Source organism: Amaranthus tricolor, chromosome 13 (assembly GCF_026212465.1).
Source record: "Amaranthus tricolor cultivar Red isolate AtriRed21 chromosome 13, ASM2621246v1, whole genome shotgun sequence".
Lineage (NCBI taxonomy): Eukaryota > Viridiplantae > Streptophyta > Magnoliopsida > Caryophyllales > Amaranthaceae > Amaranthus > Amaranthus tricolor.
In genome coordinates, this window is record NC_080059.1 from 12,865,543 (window position 1) to 12,880,764 (window position 15,222).

Sequence of the window (15,222 nt, forward strand, 5' to 3'; positions counted from 1 at the left end):
AACACATTTGAAAATATTTCTTTCTTTTTAAATTAATTTTCATTTCAGTCTAATATTTTTTTATTATAAGATAAAGCGAGCATGTATTTATATAAAATTATATTTTTAATTAAATCATATAGTTTCAAGAAACGAAATACTAAATAGCTCACTAAAAACACATCTATATAAATTAAAATAAGATAGAATAATACTATCTTACGCTCATTTATAATATTAATAGAATGAAAAGTATTATTGCTATCTTTTTTTACAATACATATTATAATCGGTTTGAGAGACGTCTTTCTGATCCAGCCAATTAATCTTAATCATCCTTAATGCCTATTTATCGTATTTTTAATGCCTGCTTACAATATCTTTAATGCCCATTGAGTAAGCGTGCAATACTTATAATATCTTAAATACCTACCTACAATATTCTTAATGTTCACCAAGTAACTTACTCTACATTTTTCTTTCCAGCCGATTAGACATTATCTCTTCTCTTATAAGAATTTGTGTACATATTAATATTCCCATGTGCCCAATTATAACAAATAAATATTAGACGTGTTAATGGCTTTGTCTTTAGTTATTGAAGATGATACCGATACAAGATAGCTACTGAGATTTGCCTGATCTATTAGATATGCATTTGGATAGAAATATCATTCTCAAGGTTGATTATCTCCGCTTCTTATGTATTCGTAATTAATAATTAATAGGAAAATTAATACATCATCATTCTTAGGGAATTAAAAAAAAATAAAAATTAAAAAATTATATTTAATAACGTTTAATGATTAAGATAATTATCCACTTTTTATGATGAGGTACAACGGTATTATTCAAAAAGCCATCATATATATATATATATATATATATATATTAATTGTTACGCAATTCATTCTTTATAAACGTCATGTTGAGAACACTTCTTTAACTGTTATTTTAAATGTTATTATGGATATTACCAAAATTAACACTACCAACATTTTCATTTGTTTCAACATAAAACTTGAAGCAATGTAAGAGAACTACCTTTCCTTATAAATGATTCACTTTCATAATGATCTCAAAAAGTTAATACAAAATAAAAGTAATGTATTAAATATTAATACCCACAAATGCTTTCAAACGAATCCTAGCTAGCTATGTTCTACTTTTACTTGCTAAGATTGTTTATGTAATAAAGCAAATTCTATGAATTTCTCTTACATCATAAGATATTCATATCTTTTTACATATTAATTATAAATACTATTCGATCCTGTAAATCATCTAATTAACTAATAGAAAATTAAAGTAGAGAGGTCAATCTTCCCTTTGGAGCTGTTTCTGTAGAGCAAATATGAATACTACTTTATATCAGAAGAAAATACAGTACACATTAATTATGAATATTACTTATTTTCTTTTATTTAAGTCCTCCCTTGATCCTTCTATTTCGTAATACTAAAAAATAGAGCTATGTAACATTACCATTTATTAAATAAGAAAAACAAAATGAACACTAGTAGTTATTGATCACATAGCTTTAAAGATTTCTAAAGATATTGTAACAAATTTGGTTTATAAGCATATGAAGCATGACTCATTAATTTAACTTTTTTGATTGAGTTAGTTACTTAAAATAATATCAGAAATCAGTGTGATAAGAGATCACGAATTTGAATTTTAACTACCCTTCTTTTACAATAAGTCTCGAGTATTATAAGGTCAGGTCTGCACACATCCACACTTCTAGTCCAAATGACTCTTGCATGATCAAAGAAGCGTATTAGAGTATGTAACATATGTTGCATCTCAACCATCAACTTAAGCTTCCGTAGTTGAATCGGTTCCTTAATAATAAGCCTCCATTAGCTTCAAAACATTGAGCATATGAAATACTATACAAACTATACTTTTACTCTGAATAAATATGTTACTTTTGTAGTTTTAATCAGTTCTTTACTATTACATTTTCATTTTCAGATTTAGACCCACAATATTTTATATCATCATATCCACATATGCAATCTCCATTGTGTTATTGTTTAACATTATTATTTTCTCCATTTACTCCTGACCAAACTGAAAAAAAAGCTTAGTAGGAAATATGACAAAATTCAGAGAAATTAAATGTTTAGATTATACGAAAATGGCATAATATAGAATATTTGACATCATAACCATCGACAAAATAAGCACATACAACAATGATGTCAAAATCTTAATCTTAATAATATAACATTATTGACAATCAACACGCACAAAAAATATAACAAACAATTATTGCGCGAGTGCTCGTCGAAGGGCTTGAGCCAAGAGCGCAGGAGCACTAAGGTGGGGCAAATGGCCTTCAGTATTGAGCATAATAACAGTACTTTTACCCCCAAGGTGATTTTTCATGTACGTAGCAACAGATGCAGGAACTGACATATCTTTAGCTGTTTGGATAATGTAACAAGGAACTTTAACAAGTCCAAGCACACCTCTAAAATCACACTTAAAAACGGTCCTACAAACAAAAAGAGAAATATCAGGCCGCATATTAAACAGTGTGCGACTGAATTCACGCACTGCAGTCGGTACGTCTGCTCCTACTGCTAATGGAGCAAACCCATTCACCCATGCTGCATAATTTGCCTCCATTGCTGAAAATACTGTTTCTATCTCTGCTTCTTCGAATCCTCCATGATAATCATCATCGTTCAAAAACCTACATTTATTCATAATTTTTACAGAATTAAAGATAGTCTGTTTGAAATTGTCGCACTTTCTTTCGATCAATTCCTTTTGATTCGTCGCATTTTCTTAACTGAAATGTCCTTACTGATTCATTTAAATCGCATTTATATATTTCTGTATATATTTAATATCATTCACATACGTCAAGTGTTACGTTCTAACCAATTTTTAATCGTGGTATCTAATTTTTATCTTCTATAATTTTAAAAGGATAGAGAGTACCATCTTATAAAACGAAAAACTTACAAGGACAAGGGGTTTTAAACACCTGCCCAAATTGTACAATCAATCACTGATTGAGAGATCATGTTGGGTAATTAAGTACATTTGATAATGTTAAAAAACCAATTCAACTAAAAGCTTAAGTTAATGGTTGAGGCTCCACAATATCTTATATACTCGAAGTCACTTCCTTACATCCATGAGAGCTTTTTCGGCCTAAAAGAATAGATGTAATATAAGTCTTCTTCATACCTAGTGTAAAATATACAACTTCAATTTAAGGGGTGATTGAAATTCGAACTTATGACTTTTTTGTTACATTGTTTTCTAATACAATGTCAAGAAACCTGCTCAATTAAAAACTTAAGATAATAGTTAAAGTCCCAAGTTATATGATATATTATTATATACTCCCTCCGATTCTTTTCAGTTGTCCCATTTAGTTTTTTGACACTATTCATCGATCACTCTTAATTTGTATTTTATTCTTAATCTAGACGTTAAAATATAGTCATGTGGAATCTTGTTTGATTCGTCTCAATGTAAATTTTATTAATATCAAATTTTATAATTTTTAATTATGCACAATTAAAGATATTTTAAATTGAATTAGTGCATTGGATAGTGTGCCAAAACTAAATGGGACAACTGAAAAAAATTGGAAGGATATATTATATACTCTAACGATAAAAACAAAACCAAAGTAATCCATCACTTAAAATTATGCTACCTATTTTCTCATTATATTGCAACATCTTTTCTAATATGGTTTATAAATCTATTAAGCCAACTGAGAGAGGAAAAAAGCATAACATGGTCAAAAACTTATGGATGAAATAAATGATAAAAAGAGTTTATGCAGGATATTAGGAGGTTTGTACAAATTTAATTCATTGCCAAACTTATTAATTGATGCAACATGCGACATTATATTTATTGTTACGATCAAAATAACTTGGTAAGTTTTCTTAAGTGAAAAATCAAGAATCATGTTCACTTAAACCACTAAAGTTTTTTTAAATCAATTTGGATACATATATACAGACAAGAATTTGATGTCTGTTTGATTATAAGTATTAGATGATAAAAATGTTGATGAAAATTTAATGCAATATTTAAGTAGGAGAATCACTTGACGTAGCTAATGATCAAAATCTTCTATTACTACTTCAGTGAGTGGTAATTATATACAAATATATAAAAAAAACATATATTTATAAATAAGAGCGCACCATAAAAATGACACGACATGTTTAATGAATTTATCCAAATCCATGCCTATTATCACTACATGACCAAGCACATTTTCAATGCACATCATTGAGGAATGACATCACATGTTTCTCAAAGAACTTAGATGTGAAATTTCAACTACTATTATTTTGTTAGAGTATACAATAGGTAGTCTCAACCGTAAGTTTTTGTTGAATTGGTTCCTTGATATGGTATCAGAAGTCAACGTGATAAAAGATCACGAGTTCAAATTTCAACTACCCCTTATTTAAAGTGGGATACTCAGCGTATGTGCGCATCCACACTTCTAGCCCGATGGGCTTTCGTGTGAGGGGGCATGTTAAAGTATATAACATATTATTGGGTCTCAATAATCAGCTTAAGCTTTTGGTTGAGTTGGTTTCTTGACATATTTATCTAAAAAATTCTAAACACTGGACAAATCACAATAAAAAGACAAAAAGAATAAGAATAAAATGATCAAAATCACAAAAATTAAATTATAATAAAAAACTCTTACCCTATCAAATCCTACCACATAAGAGTTATTTCTTAACCTCACAAATAACCGTTATTAACTATAATCTTCTTTTATTTATCCAACTACCAAAATTGCTACATTACATATATTTATATTAGAGCTTTATAAATTATACTGTCAAGGAATCAACTCAACCAAAAAAACTTAATTTTATGGTTGAGGCGCTAAGATATGTTATATACTCTAACACACCCCTCATACGAGAGCCTATTGGGCTAGAAGTGTGGATGCGATATATGCCCTCATAAACGTTAAATATTCCACTTTAAATGAGGGGTAATTGAAATTCAAACCTTTGACTTTTTGTCATGCTGACTCTAATACCATATAAAAAACCAACTACAACAAAAACTTAAATTTATGATTAAGGCTTGAGAATATGTTATAATATTCTAATATGTACTAATGTCATTATGATATAGCAGCATAGGATTAGAGATAGAACGAACCTAACAAATTGGTCAACATGCAAGTCTCAAGAGATATAAAGTACAAAAACGCATATTGCCTAATGCGTTTAAATATTCATTCTTTGACGCACAATACATGATTAAGAATCGATTCTCGTGTAACTATATAGTCCACAGATTTTATTTTTATCTACAACCATGGAAGGCGCCATTTCTATGATAAAACAGTTCTGAAATAACCAAATTAAGTGGTATATCATATTCTTATTTAACAATATTTGGATATTATTACTATTTTACAATTATAAAGAAAAAAATTAAATGGGAAAACACTTATAAAGTAATACCCAATTGATCTATAATCTTATAGTGTTTAATTCAGTCAAATACATAAAATTAATGTCACATACAAATTCATTAACACTATTAAAATTGACTTCATCTAAAACACATGATCCAAAACTGAGTAATATTTGATCGCATACACTCTTACAAAGCAACCGTCCAAGTAAAAATGGCTTAAAAAGAAACAAAGAACTGTATCCTTTTGACCAAAATCATAATCACACACAGAACAAAACTTTTAGGTTTTCTTAGGGAATAACTATTTAAAAATGACAAACTTATAAAAGTAATTTTCAAATTTTTAACTTTATGGAGTATTTGGAGTGAAGGAATGGAATTTATGAGACTTTAAAGATATAAAAATCTCATTCTTTATTTGGCATGTTAGGAGGACTTAAAGAAATAGATGAAAATAAAAGTTTCACCAATTATTACCTTCTCTCAAGACTTAATTCTTAGAGACTTTTTTATTTTCTATACCCATTCTCTGTCCCCATTCCCATCAATGTTGAAATTAGCTCAAATTTAAATTTAAATTTAATTAATTAGTCAAATATTAAATTTGAGCTAATTTTAGAATTTAAACTCTAAAATTGATTACCAAACTTAACATAAATAGATTTTTTTTAATTTTAAAATCAAAGTAATAAAAAGGAATAAAAATAATAATTATAGAATAAAAATGAAAAAAAGATCAAATTAAGAATTTAAACAAACCTAGGTGAAGCGCCAATAAGGATGAGCTTAGAAAAGAGATGGCGGCGACGAATAGAAGCGAGAAGACCAATCATAGCGGAGATAGAATGGCCGACATAAGCGCAGGAAGTAACGCCAAGAGTGTCAAGAATGTCAAGCAGATCGTCAACATAAGCGTCAAGCGTCGTATATCGACGGAAATCGAAGAAGTCAGGATTCACGCTTCCTGCGCAGGCTAAATCGTAGAGAATCACTCGATAATATGGCGTAAAATAAGGCAAGATTCTTTGCCATGCCGATTGGTCTGTTCCAAAACCATTCGCTAACACCAAATAATTTTCACCCATTCCTTCTACTCTTACATTCAATGCTTGTAAGAGATTATGTCCCATTTTTCCTTTTCTTTTTTTTTATAATTATTTTTTGGTAGTATGAATATTGAATAATAGGAGTACTTCATATATATATATATATATATAAAAGGAAGAAGATGAATTCTATTGGATAATATTGGATTAGTATGAATAATAATATTGGAATTTTTTTTTAATAATTTTTTGGTAGTATAAAGTATTGGTGGGTAGACCAAGTATAAAAGAAGTGGGTGGGTGGGAATGTGGAGATATTGGTTTCAATGCTCTATCTCTTTGATAGTATTTAAACTACTTAAGTTGTGGATATCAATTTAAGATCGTTGGCTATTCTTTGTCTTCTTTTACTTTTTTAGTTTTTATATCAATAATTAAGTAATATTGGTCTTCTTATATGTTATTCCTTCGTGGCTTTGTCCCATACTTGTATAGTAATAACTTGAAAATATTAATTTGTAATCGAAAATGACCTGACCTACGGCTCATACACTTATATTGTATATAATAACAAAAATAAAATCCAACTCAACACATATATTAAATATATTAATAAAAAAATTTTCCTTATAAAAGTATTTGTAGATGGTCATTTTTTTTTACATGTTTGGTTACGAAAAGGATCAATTTAAATCAAAATTATTTATTGCTTGAGAAATTTGGTATTTGTTTCGATATGAAACTTGTGATATTGATGCGGGAACCAAAGAGAAGAAATACTTGGGCTTCTTATGAATAGTTGTGGTAAGGTCTTTTTGAGTGAATGTCCTCCAACAATAAAGAAAGACTTGTCCGAGAGTGATTTTTAAAAAAATTCATTCGATACTTAAGTTTTTCCAGGAACATTGATAAGGAACAATCAAATAAGCTTATGTCTAGATAGATAAAGAAAATTTATGTCTCTTTTACCTGGTGATGGGAGAGGGTATTTATCGTTATATGCCTGTAGGTATCATGAGTTATGGTTATTTAGAGAGTGCTTGATGGGCAGTTGTTAGGTGGATATTGTAACACTCCGACCCCTCGGACCGCCGGTGACTACCCACGGAAAATGTAGACATGACCCCACAGACCAACACAAGTCTTTCCAGCGCACTTTATCCTCACTCATGCGCACCTAGGAAAACTTCCCAAGAGGTCAACCACACTAAGATTGCTCCCAGCAAGCACACTTAACTGAGGAGTTCTTAGTCTGTACTTTGTATGCAAAACTACTATCCTATATAGGAAGTCTCAGATAAGATGTCTTCTTTTTAGTGTCTCAAATAAGATGTCTCGGATATGAACTTTATTAGAGTACTTCAGCCGTAGGTCTTCACTATGAGCAAAGTAGAAGAGTCTGACTCTTCTCAATGATTTGGAGAAATCTTCACTCATGGAATATTTTAGCCCCAAGTCTTTACCTTGGGTTAAATAGGGGTCTGATTCTTTAATGATTTGTATAGATATTCATACATTATTTTAGCCCCAATTCTTCACTTTGGGCTAAATAGAGGTATGATTCTTCAATGATTCGGAAATATCTTCATAAATAGAATATGTTAGCCTTAATTTTTCACTTTGGGCTAAATAGGTTGTCCGATTATGCAATGATTTGAACATATTTTCATACATAGAATATTTTAGACCTAAGTATTCACTTTGGGCTACTACGGGATCCGACTCGTCTATGATTCAGACAGATCTTCATACATAGAATAAAACATTTTAGCCCAAAGTCTTCTCTTTAGGTTAGATAGGGGGTTCTATTCTTCAATGATTCGGATAGATCTTCATACATAAGATATGTTAGCCCTAAGTTTTCAATTTTGGCTAAATAGAGGGTCTGATTCTTCAATGATTCTGATAGATTTTCATACAAAGATTATTTTAGACCTAAGTTTTCACTTTGATTTGGATAGGTGTCCGACTCTTCAATGATTCGGAACTTAGAAGAATAGTACAACCAAGTCATTAATTTCTTCTTTTACACAGTAGCTATCTTTGAAAGAGAGATTGAGGTGAATAGTGTTTTGTTAGAGCATTTATTTCTTCATAAATACCAATCAACCATTTCATTTGCATATCTTTCTAAAATTCAATCTAGAGAAATAATTTTAAAAGAATTTTGAAGAGGATTTCTAGAGCGAAACGCTATGACAGTGTTTTAGTATGATACTTTCTTGCGTATTACAGTCTTCTTTTGCTAAGTATGCTCTAAATGTCATAGTCTTTTTTCCTTTAGATTTTGTGTTATTAATTTATTGTGATTAAAAATTTTGAATAATGGAGAGTGAATTTCGAACATTGTATGATTTATGTATAGGGATGCCCAATCTAATTATTAGGATACATTGGGGGATAAGTGAGGAAAATGTAGAAGCCTCTAGGGAAGAGAAAGTGGATTTTTTTGATGAGTCAGATGATGATAGTTTCGACCGCATGATTGCGCACTTTTAGCACATACTTCACCTCTATGCCCTCCTGAGAAACTATAAGTTCCAATGAGCAATTATACCTTGCCCTTAGCCAGCTTCCTACTTCATGTTTGTCCTTACACATTTTTACAAATGTGAACCATAACTGGTATCAATTACTCACGAAGTACTACTTCAAAAATTAACTTCTATAACATACATACCTGAAGCAGATACACTAGTCTTTTTATCATTCAAAAATTAGGAGGAAAATCCTCTTTCAATGACCAATCTTGTTTCAGTCGAAGCACTTGCTGTTCGCAAGCATTCTTGGCTTTGCAACAACCTTTGGTTTTTCAAAAGCGTTAAACAACAACTTGTTTGCCTTTTGTTGCTTCTTTTTTTCAGGCATGTGTTTCTAAACCCTTTTCCCTTTAGAACCATAAGAACCTCCTTATTTGCTTCAATTTTAATATTTTGCTATGTAGTAAAGAGCATCCAATATAACTTAGTAAGGATTTTCTTAACTCCTTTCATATGAAAGTTCAAACTACAATGATGGAACCCTGATGTTAGTAGCTAACTCTTAGCTATAGGCAAATCCTACTCTTTCCATGTTTTCAAAACGACCAATCATCCTAAAGAGATGGTCTCCCACTGATAATATCATCATACCCAGTGCATTACACCCATAGAAAAACTATAAGCAGAGTCTGGGAAGGAAAGGAAGGCGGCAACTCATACCCGTAAGCAGGGTCTCCCATTGGTAACCATGCCTCTAAATTACACTCAAGAATAGCCTGATGAGTTTTATACCTCTCAATTCTAGCTTGAAGTCAAAAAATGTTTCTATTATAGCTCTATCTTCTCAAATCGTTTTTAAAGGTTAAAGTCCATGGAAGCTAACATAAGGCAAGTAATAATTATCGACCTTTAAGAAATATCCATATCAGTTGCTTTCTCCTCATCCGTGGAGATTGAGATTATGATTGGGATAGGGATTTCAAGAACATTCTCTCTTCCATCGACCCTTAGAACGATTCTTAGAATCCTTCCCTAATCATGGAAATTTTTCCATTTAACTTATCCTTAACAAGGAATTGATAAGTGATGTGTTTTCCCTTATGAATTAATTTGTCTCTTATGAACTAAGTGATTTCAAGTACCTATCATACAATACTATAAAAGAACTGTAAAATTCCAAATGTCGATTTTATAGAGCGTTGCCAAATGGAGTATTATTATAGGCTAAAATGTGATATGTGATTTCAAAATGATTTTATTATATTACTTATGATTTAAGTATTAAAAGTAAGTTTAAAAATCATATCATATCATCATACATCATATCATATCATATCATGCAATACTATAAAAGAACTATAAAATACCAAACGATGATTTTGTAGAGCTTTGCCAAATAGAGTATTATCACAGGTTAAAATGTGAATGTGTTACTTTCAAAAAGATTTTATTATATTAATTATGATTTTATGTATTAAATGTAATTAATTATAAAAAATCATATAATACTTAACTATAAAATTCCAAATGGCAATTTTATAAAGCTTTGCTATATGGAGTATTATTACATGTTAAAATGTGATTGCATAACTTTCAAAAAGATTTTATTACATTAATTATTGAAATGAAAGCCTCAAGAGGTTCAACAATAATAAGCAAATGAAAATGTAGTGCAAAATATGAACACAAGTGTTTATTGAGGTATCTTGGATACCCCCCCCCCTCAAATGTAGTTTTATTATAAATGATTCAACAATACAAGTATAATAAACTTCCCTTATCTTGAGAAAAATCCTCTTAATATCACAAAATGCTAAAACAATGATGAACACTCTCAAGTTTCAATCAAAGTAAAGCTCTCTTAACAAAGTTGTGTTTTTGGTGATTTGTTCTATGAATGATGCTCCCTTTTATAGAGGAAGGTATGCATCATTCTTAGAACCACACTCAATGCACCATAACACCCTACAATTAACATACATTAATCTTAGCAAGGAAACACCCTCTTGATGCATATTAGACATCAACAATAGCCCTAGCAATAAACATAGAAATAATGCTCACCATTACTCCTAGATTAATTGCCCCTCAATACACCCTTTCAATGCCTTAAAACGTGCATTAAAACAATCCAAAATAGCATCCTAGGCAATGTGCTCGAACAAGGCACTAACAACAGAACCTACTAGAAGCTACTAAACAATGTGCTCGAACGAGCACTTAATATGCTCGAACGAACACTCCCCTTTGACACCTTTTGATTGCTATTATCGTGTAGCCTTGATGTGCAAATTTTAAATTACCGCAAGCGCACGGTGTACGTGTAGCAATACGGGTCGAACTCAGGGAAGCGAGTTAACTAATTTGTTCGATTTATGACTATGAGACACGGATCAACAAAATAGTTGGTTTAAGAAAATATCACTACAATAAGCAATAACTAAATTGATGCAAATAAAACTAATAATTAAATTTAAAACAATGATTAATACGAAGATAATAATAATGTGACAAATCTAAGGTGTCGGGAATCACCTAATTCTAACATCGGAGTCAATTACTCTCATAATTGTATGAATTTGAGTCTTTGGCATAATTAAACGTGATCTAATTAATCTCAAACTTCTGCTCTATAAATCAATATCGGTTTAAGACCTTACTAGTGTTAATCCCCAAACTTCCGTTTTATTGGCTAAACTAATAGGAATTTAACTTAAGTATATCTCAATCCTAAATTAATCCTAATCTCAAACTTCTGTTTATTTAAAAGGTTAATAAAGATATTTCAACTAAGATTCATTAAGTATAGGTTTAATCATAGACCCAAATTTCACATAATTAATCAATAAAATATCATCCCATGCTTCGAATGAGGGTTTATCCCTTAACCCTAGCGAGGAAGACTACTCACTAGACACGTTAATGAACATGCAATTAATGATGAATGAAACCCTAATTGAAATACTACACATGAAAATGATGAATAATTTAATGGATAAAGACAAGTAATAAAGCAGTAATCAAGAATACTTACTAATGAAGCAGAACATAAATGTAATTGCAATAAAATAAACATAGCAATGGAGTTTTTCAATAATGAAAGCTCTCAAAAACATAAAAGAAATTTCTGAAATTAAAACTAAGAAGAAGACAATAACTAAAAGTAACTACCCTATATATACTAAAACCTAATTATTGGGGTTTTTCCTAAAAAGTAACTGCCAATGTCCATTAAAAACAAAAGCAAAATAAAATATAAAAACCGGACGAAAAACCATCAAATTCTGAGCAGAGGGAAACCACCGACTCGGCGGCCATAGTGTTGACCCCAAAGCCGAGTCGTTTTAAAGCACTGACAAAACTCCAATTTTTCCTAGAACACACTAACGACTCGACGGTTGCTTTTGAGAATGAGGATTAAAGCCTGCCAAAAACATTAACTTTCGAGAAATTAACGGCGACTCGGCACTTCTCGGACCTCTTCTAAAGCCGAGTCGGCTTTGAATGCTGTCAATTACGCCCATTTCCAGAAAGTTACAATGACTCGGCTTGGTTTGGTTCTTTCTTAAAGCCGAGTAGGCTCTCCTTTAAACCATGGAACTTTGTACTTAGGATCATTTTGCGGCCTCTTTCTTTGTTCTTTCAACTTGTGAGCATCAATCTTTCTTCTCAAAATGCCCTGCAATTGTAAAAGCCACAATCCTTGCACAAACACACCCAAATATCATCATAATTAACCCATTTACTCTCAAATGATCAAACCATCGTAAACTAGAGTAAATGGACTAAAAAACAATCCTAAATTACCACTAAACTTCATCAAAGGAGAATAAAAATAAGCACAATAAGTGCAAATAATTGCACTTATCAAGTCTCGAGTGAGCAAACTTCATACCATGCCTTGCCTCGTTCAAGGCATGGTTCCCACCTTTAGTGAAGCCTCATTTGCTTCACGTTAAACACTTCATCGATCGTTTCAAACCTTAATCCAACATAACTCGACACATCTTCACCATCTTCCTCCAAAGTACATGATAAAGCATGTTCGATAGTATGACTAAAGTTAACGTCATTATTAAGTGTTTTGTCACTTGCACTAACAATTATGATTTTATATATTAAAGGTAAGTTTAAAACATAATTTATAAGATCAAATATGTATAATTTATTAAAATTTTTCTAAAAACCTTACACATTGATGCATGATTTTAGAAAAACTATTTTACAAGTAATATTTTGGTGACAACTATTGACTATTTTATATAGCAATGCATATCTTTCATAATATAAATTATTGACTATTTTATATATCAATGCATATCTTTCATAATATAAATTATTTTATCTAATTTCAATAATTTCAACATTATATTATGAAAGACAATGTGTATGAAGTTGAAATTATTTAAATTAGATAAAATACATTATATTATGAAAGATATGCATTGCTATATATAATAGTTAATAATTGTCACCAAAATATTACTTGTAAAATAGTTTTCCTAAAATCATGTATCACTGTGTAAGGTTTTTCAGAAAAATTTTAATAAGTTATATATATTTGATCTTATAATTTATTTTTTAAAAACTTACCTTTAATACATAAAATCATAAATAATGTAATAAAATATTTTAAAAGTCACACAATCACATTTTAACCTATAATAATACTCCATTTGGTAAATCACTATAAAATCACTATGTGGAATTTTACACTTCTTTTAGGGAGTGTATGGCACATGGAATTTAAAGGAGGGAATTGGACTTTGACCTAAAAAAATGTCAAAGTCTTTGTTTGTTTAAAGCGAATGAAAATAGGAAATGAGATTAAAAATTGAGAAAATCCTCAAGAAAAATGTTTTGGGGGAGGGTGGTATTCTAATTGCACAAAAACTTGGACGAGACCGTCGCAAGTTAAGACGAAGTGTGGGCCTGCTCATTTCACGCGTGTGTAACAATATTTCAATTTTCTAGGCTTTTATCAATTTTGACATTAAAGGTATCAATTTTAAAAATTGATATCTTTAAGATCAAAATTGAAAAATGCCCAGAAAATGAAAAATATGTCCAGGTTGTTACAGGCGCGAATTGGGCCGGCCCAAATTGACGGTCTCATTATGAGGTCGTCTCGTCCAAGACAATCTGTTTAAATTGAGACTTTTGGCCATAATATCTTTCATCCAAGTCCCTAACAAACACTAGTGGAAAAAACCTCATTTGCTGCGATCTTTTGGCCATAATATGCTGCGGTTTTTTGGCCATAATATGCTGCGGTTTTGGCCCCAAGCATTAGTGATAGCAGCAGATGGCCTATTGTAAACGCTGCGGTATAAAACTGCAACAGAAAAGTCAACCATATGCTGCGGGCCTCTTAAAACCGCAGCATATACCGGTCAATGGTCGACGAGCTACACGGTCCTCAACCTCCCCGTTGAACATCTTCTTCTTCTTACGATATTGGTGATCTCGTGGGAGGAACTTTCGATGATGCATGAATACGTGTTTGCACTTAGGAATCCACGTGGATTCCATGTCATCGATACATATTGGGCATGCTTTCTTCCCTTTGTTCTTATACCCCGATAAGTTGACATATGTCGGAAAATCATTAACGGTGCATAAAAGCATTGCACGCAAGGTGAACTCCCCATTAGCATATGCATCAAACACGAAAACGCCTTCATCCCACATCTTTCTCAAATCCTCAACGAGAGGCGCAAGATATACATCTATGTCATTGTCAGGTTGTTTAGGACCCGAGATAAGAAGCGAAAGCATAATGTACTTACGCTTCATACACAATGTAGGTGGCGAATTTTAGATCATTAACAGTACCGGCCAAGTACTATGTTGAGAACTAAGATTGCCGAATGGGTTCATTCCATCCGTACACAGTCCGAGCCTTAAATTACGAACCTCATCCCCAAAAGTCTTATGCAACCTATCAATACTCTTCCACTCCGGAGAATCAGATGGATATGTGAGCAAGTGACCTTTCTTTACCCTATCTGCATGCCACCTCAAATTTAACGCATCTTTCTTTATAGAAAACAAGCGCTTGAATCTAGGTATTATTGTAAGATACCACAATACCTTAACTGGGGACCCTTTAGCATCCCGAGTCCCTTTACGCTTGTAGCGCGATAAGCCACACCTAGGACACTTTTCTAAGTTCTCATTTTCATTCCGATACAACACACAATCATTCAGACACGCATGAATCTTCTGGTACTCTAAGCCGAAAGGACACTTGAGCTTTTTGGCATAATATG

At 31.4% G+C, this 15,222-nt stretch overlaps 1 protein-coding gene across 1 annotated transcript; it reads right to left on the reverse strand.

Moving 5' to 3' along the window:
* Positions 1 to 2,115: 2,115 nt before the first annotated feature.
* Positions 2,116 to 6,887, reverse strand: LOC130798075 (probable strigolactone esterase DAD2). Its single transcript, XM_057660932.1, has 2 exons — positions 6,184 to 6,887; positions 2,116 to 2,686 (listed from the first exon to the last, which is right to left on the reverse strand). Exons 1-2 carry the CDS (start codon positions 6,552 to 6,554, stop codon positions 2,257 to 2,259), a joined length of 801 nt encoding a protein of 266 aa, XP_057516915.1. The 5' UTR covers positions 6,555 to 6,887; the 3' UTR covers positions 2,116 to 2,256.
* Positions 6,888 to 15,222: the final 8,335 nt, after the last annotated feature.

Coding starts and splice junctions, on each gene's coding strand:
- LOC130798075 (XM_057660932.1), bottom strand. CDS start 6,554: ATGGGACATAATCTCTTACAAGCATTGAATGTAAGAGTAGAAGGAATG. Junction 2,687..6,183: donor CTTATTGGCGCTTCACCTAG/GTTTGTTTAAAT, acceptor GAATAAATGTAG/GTTTTTGAACGATGATGATT.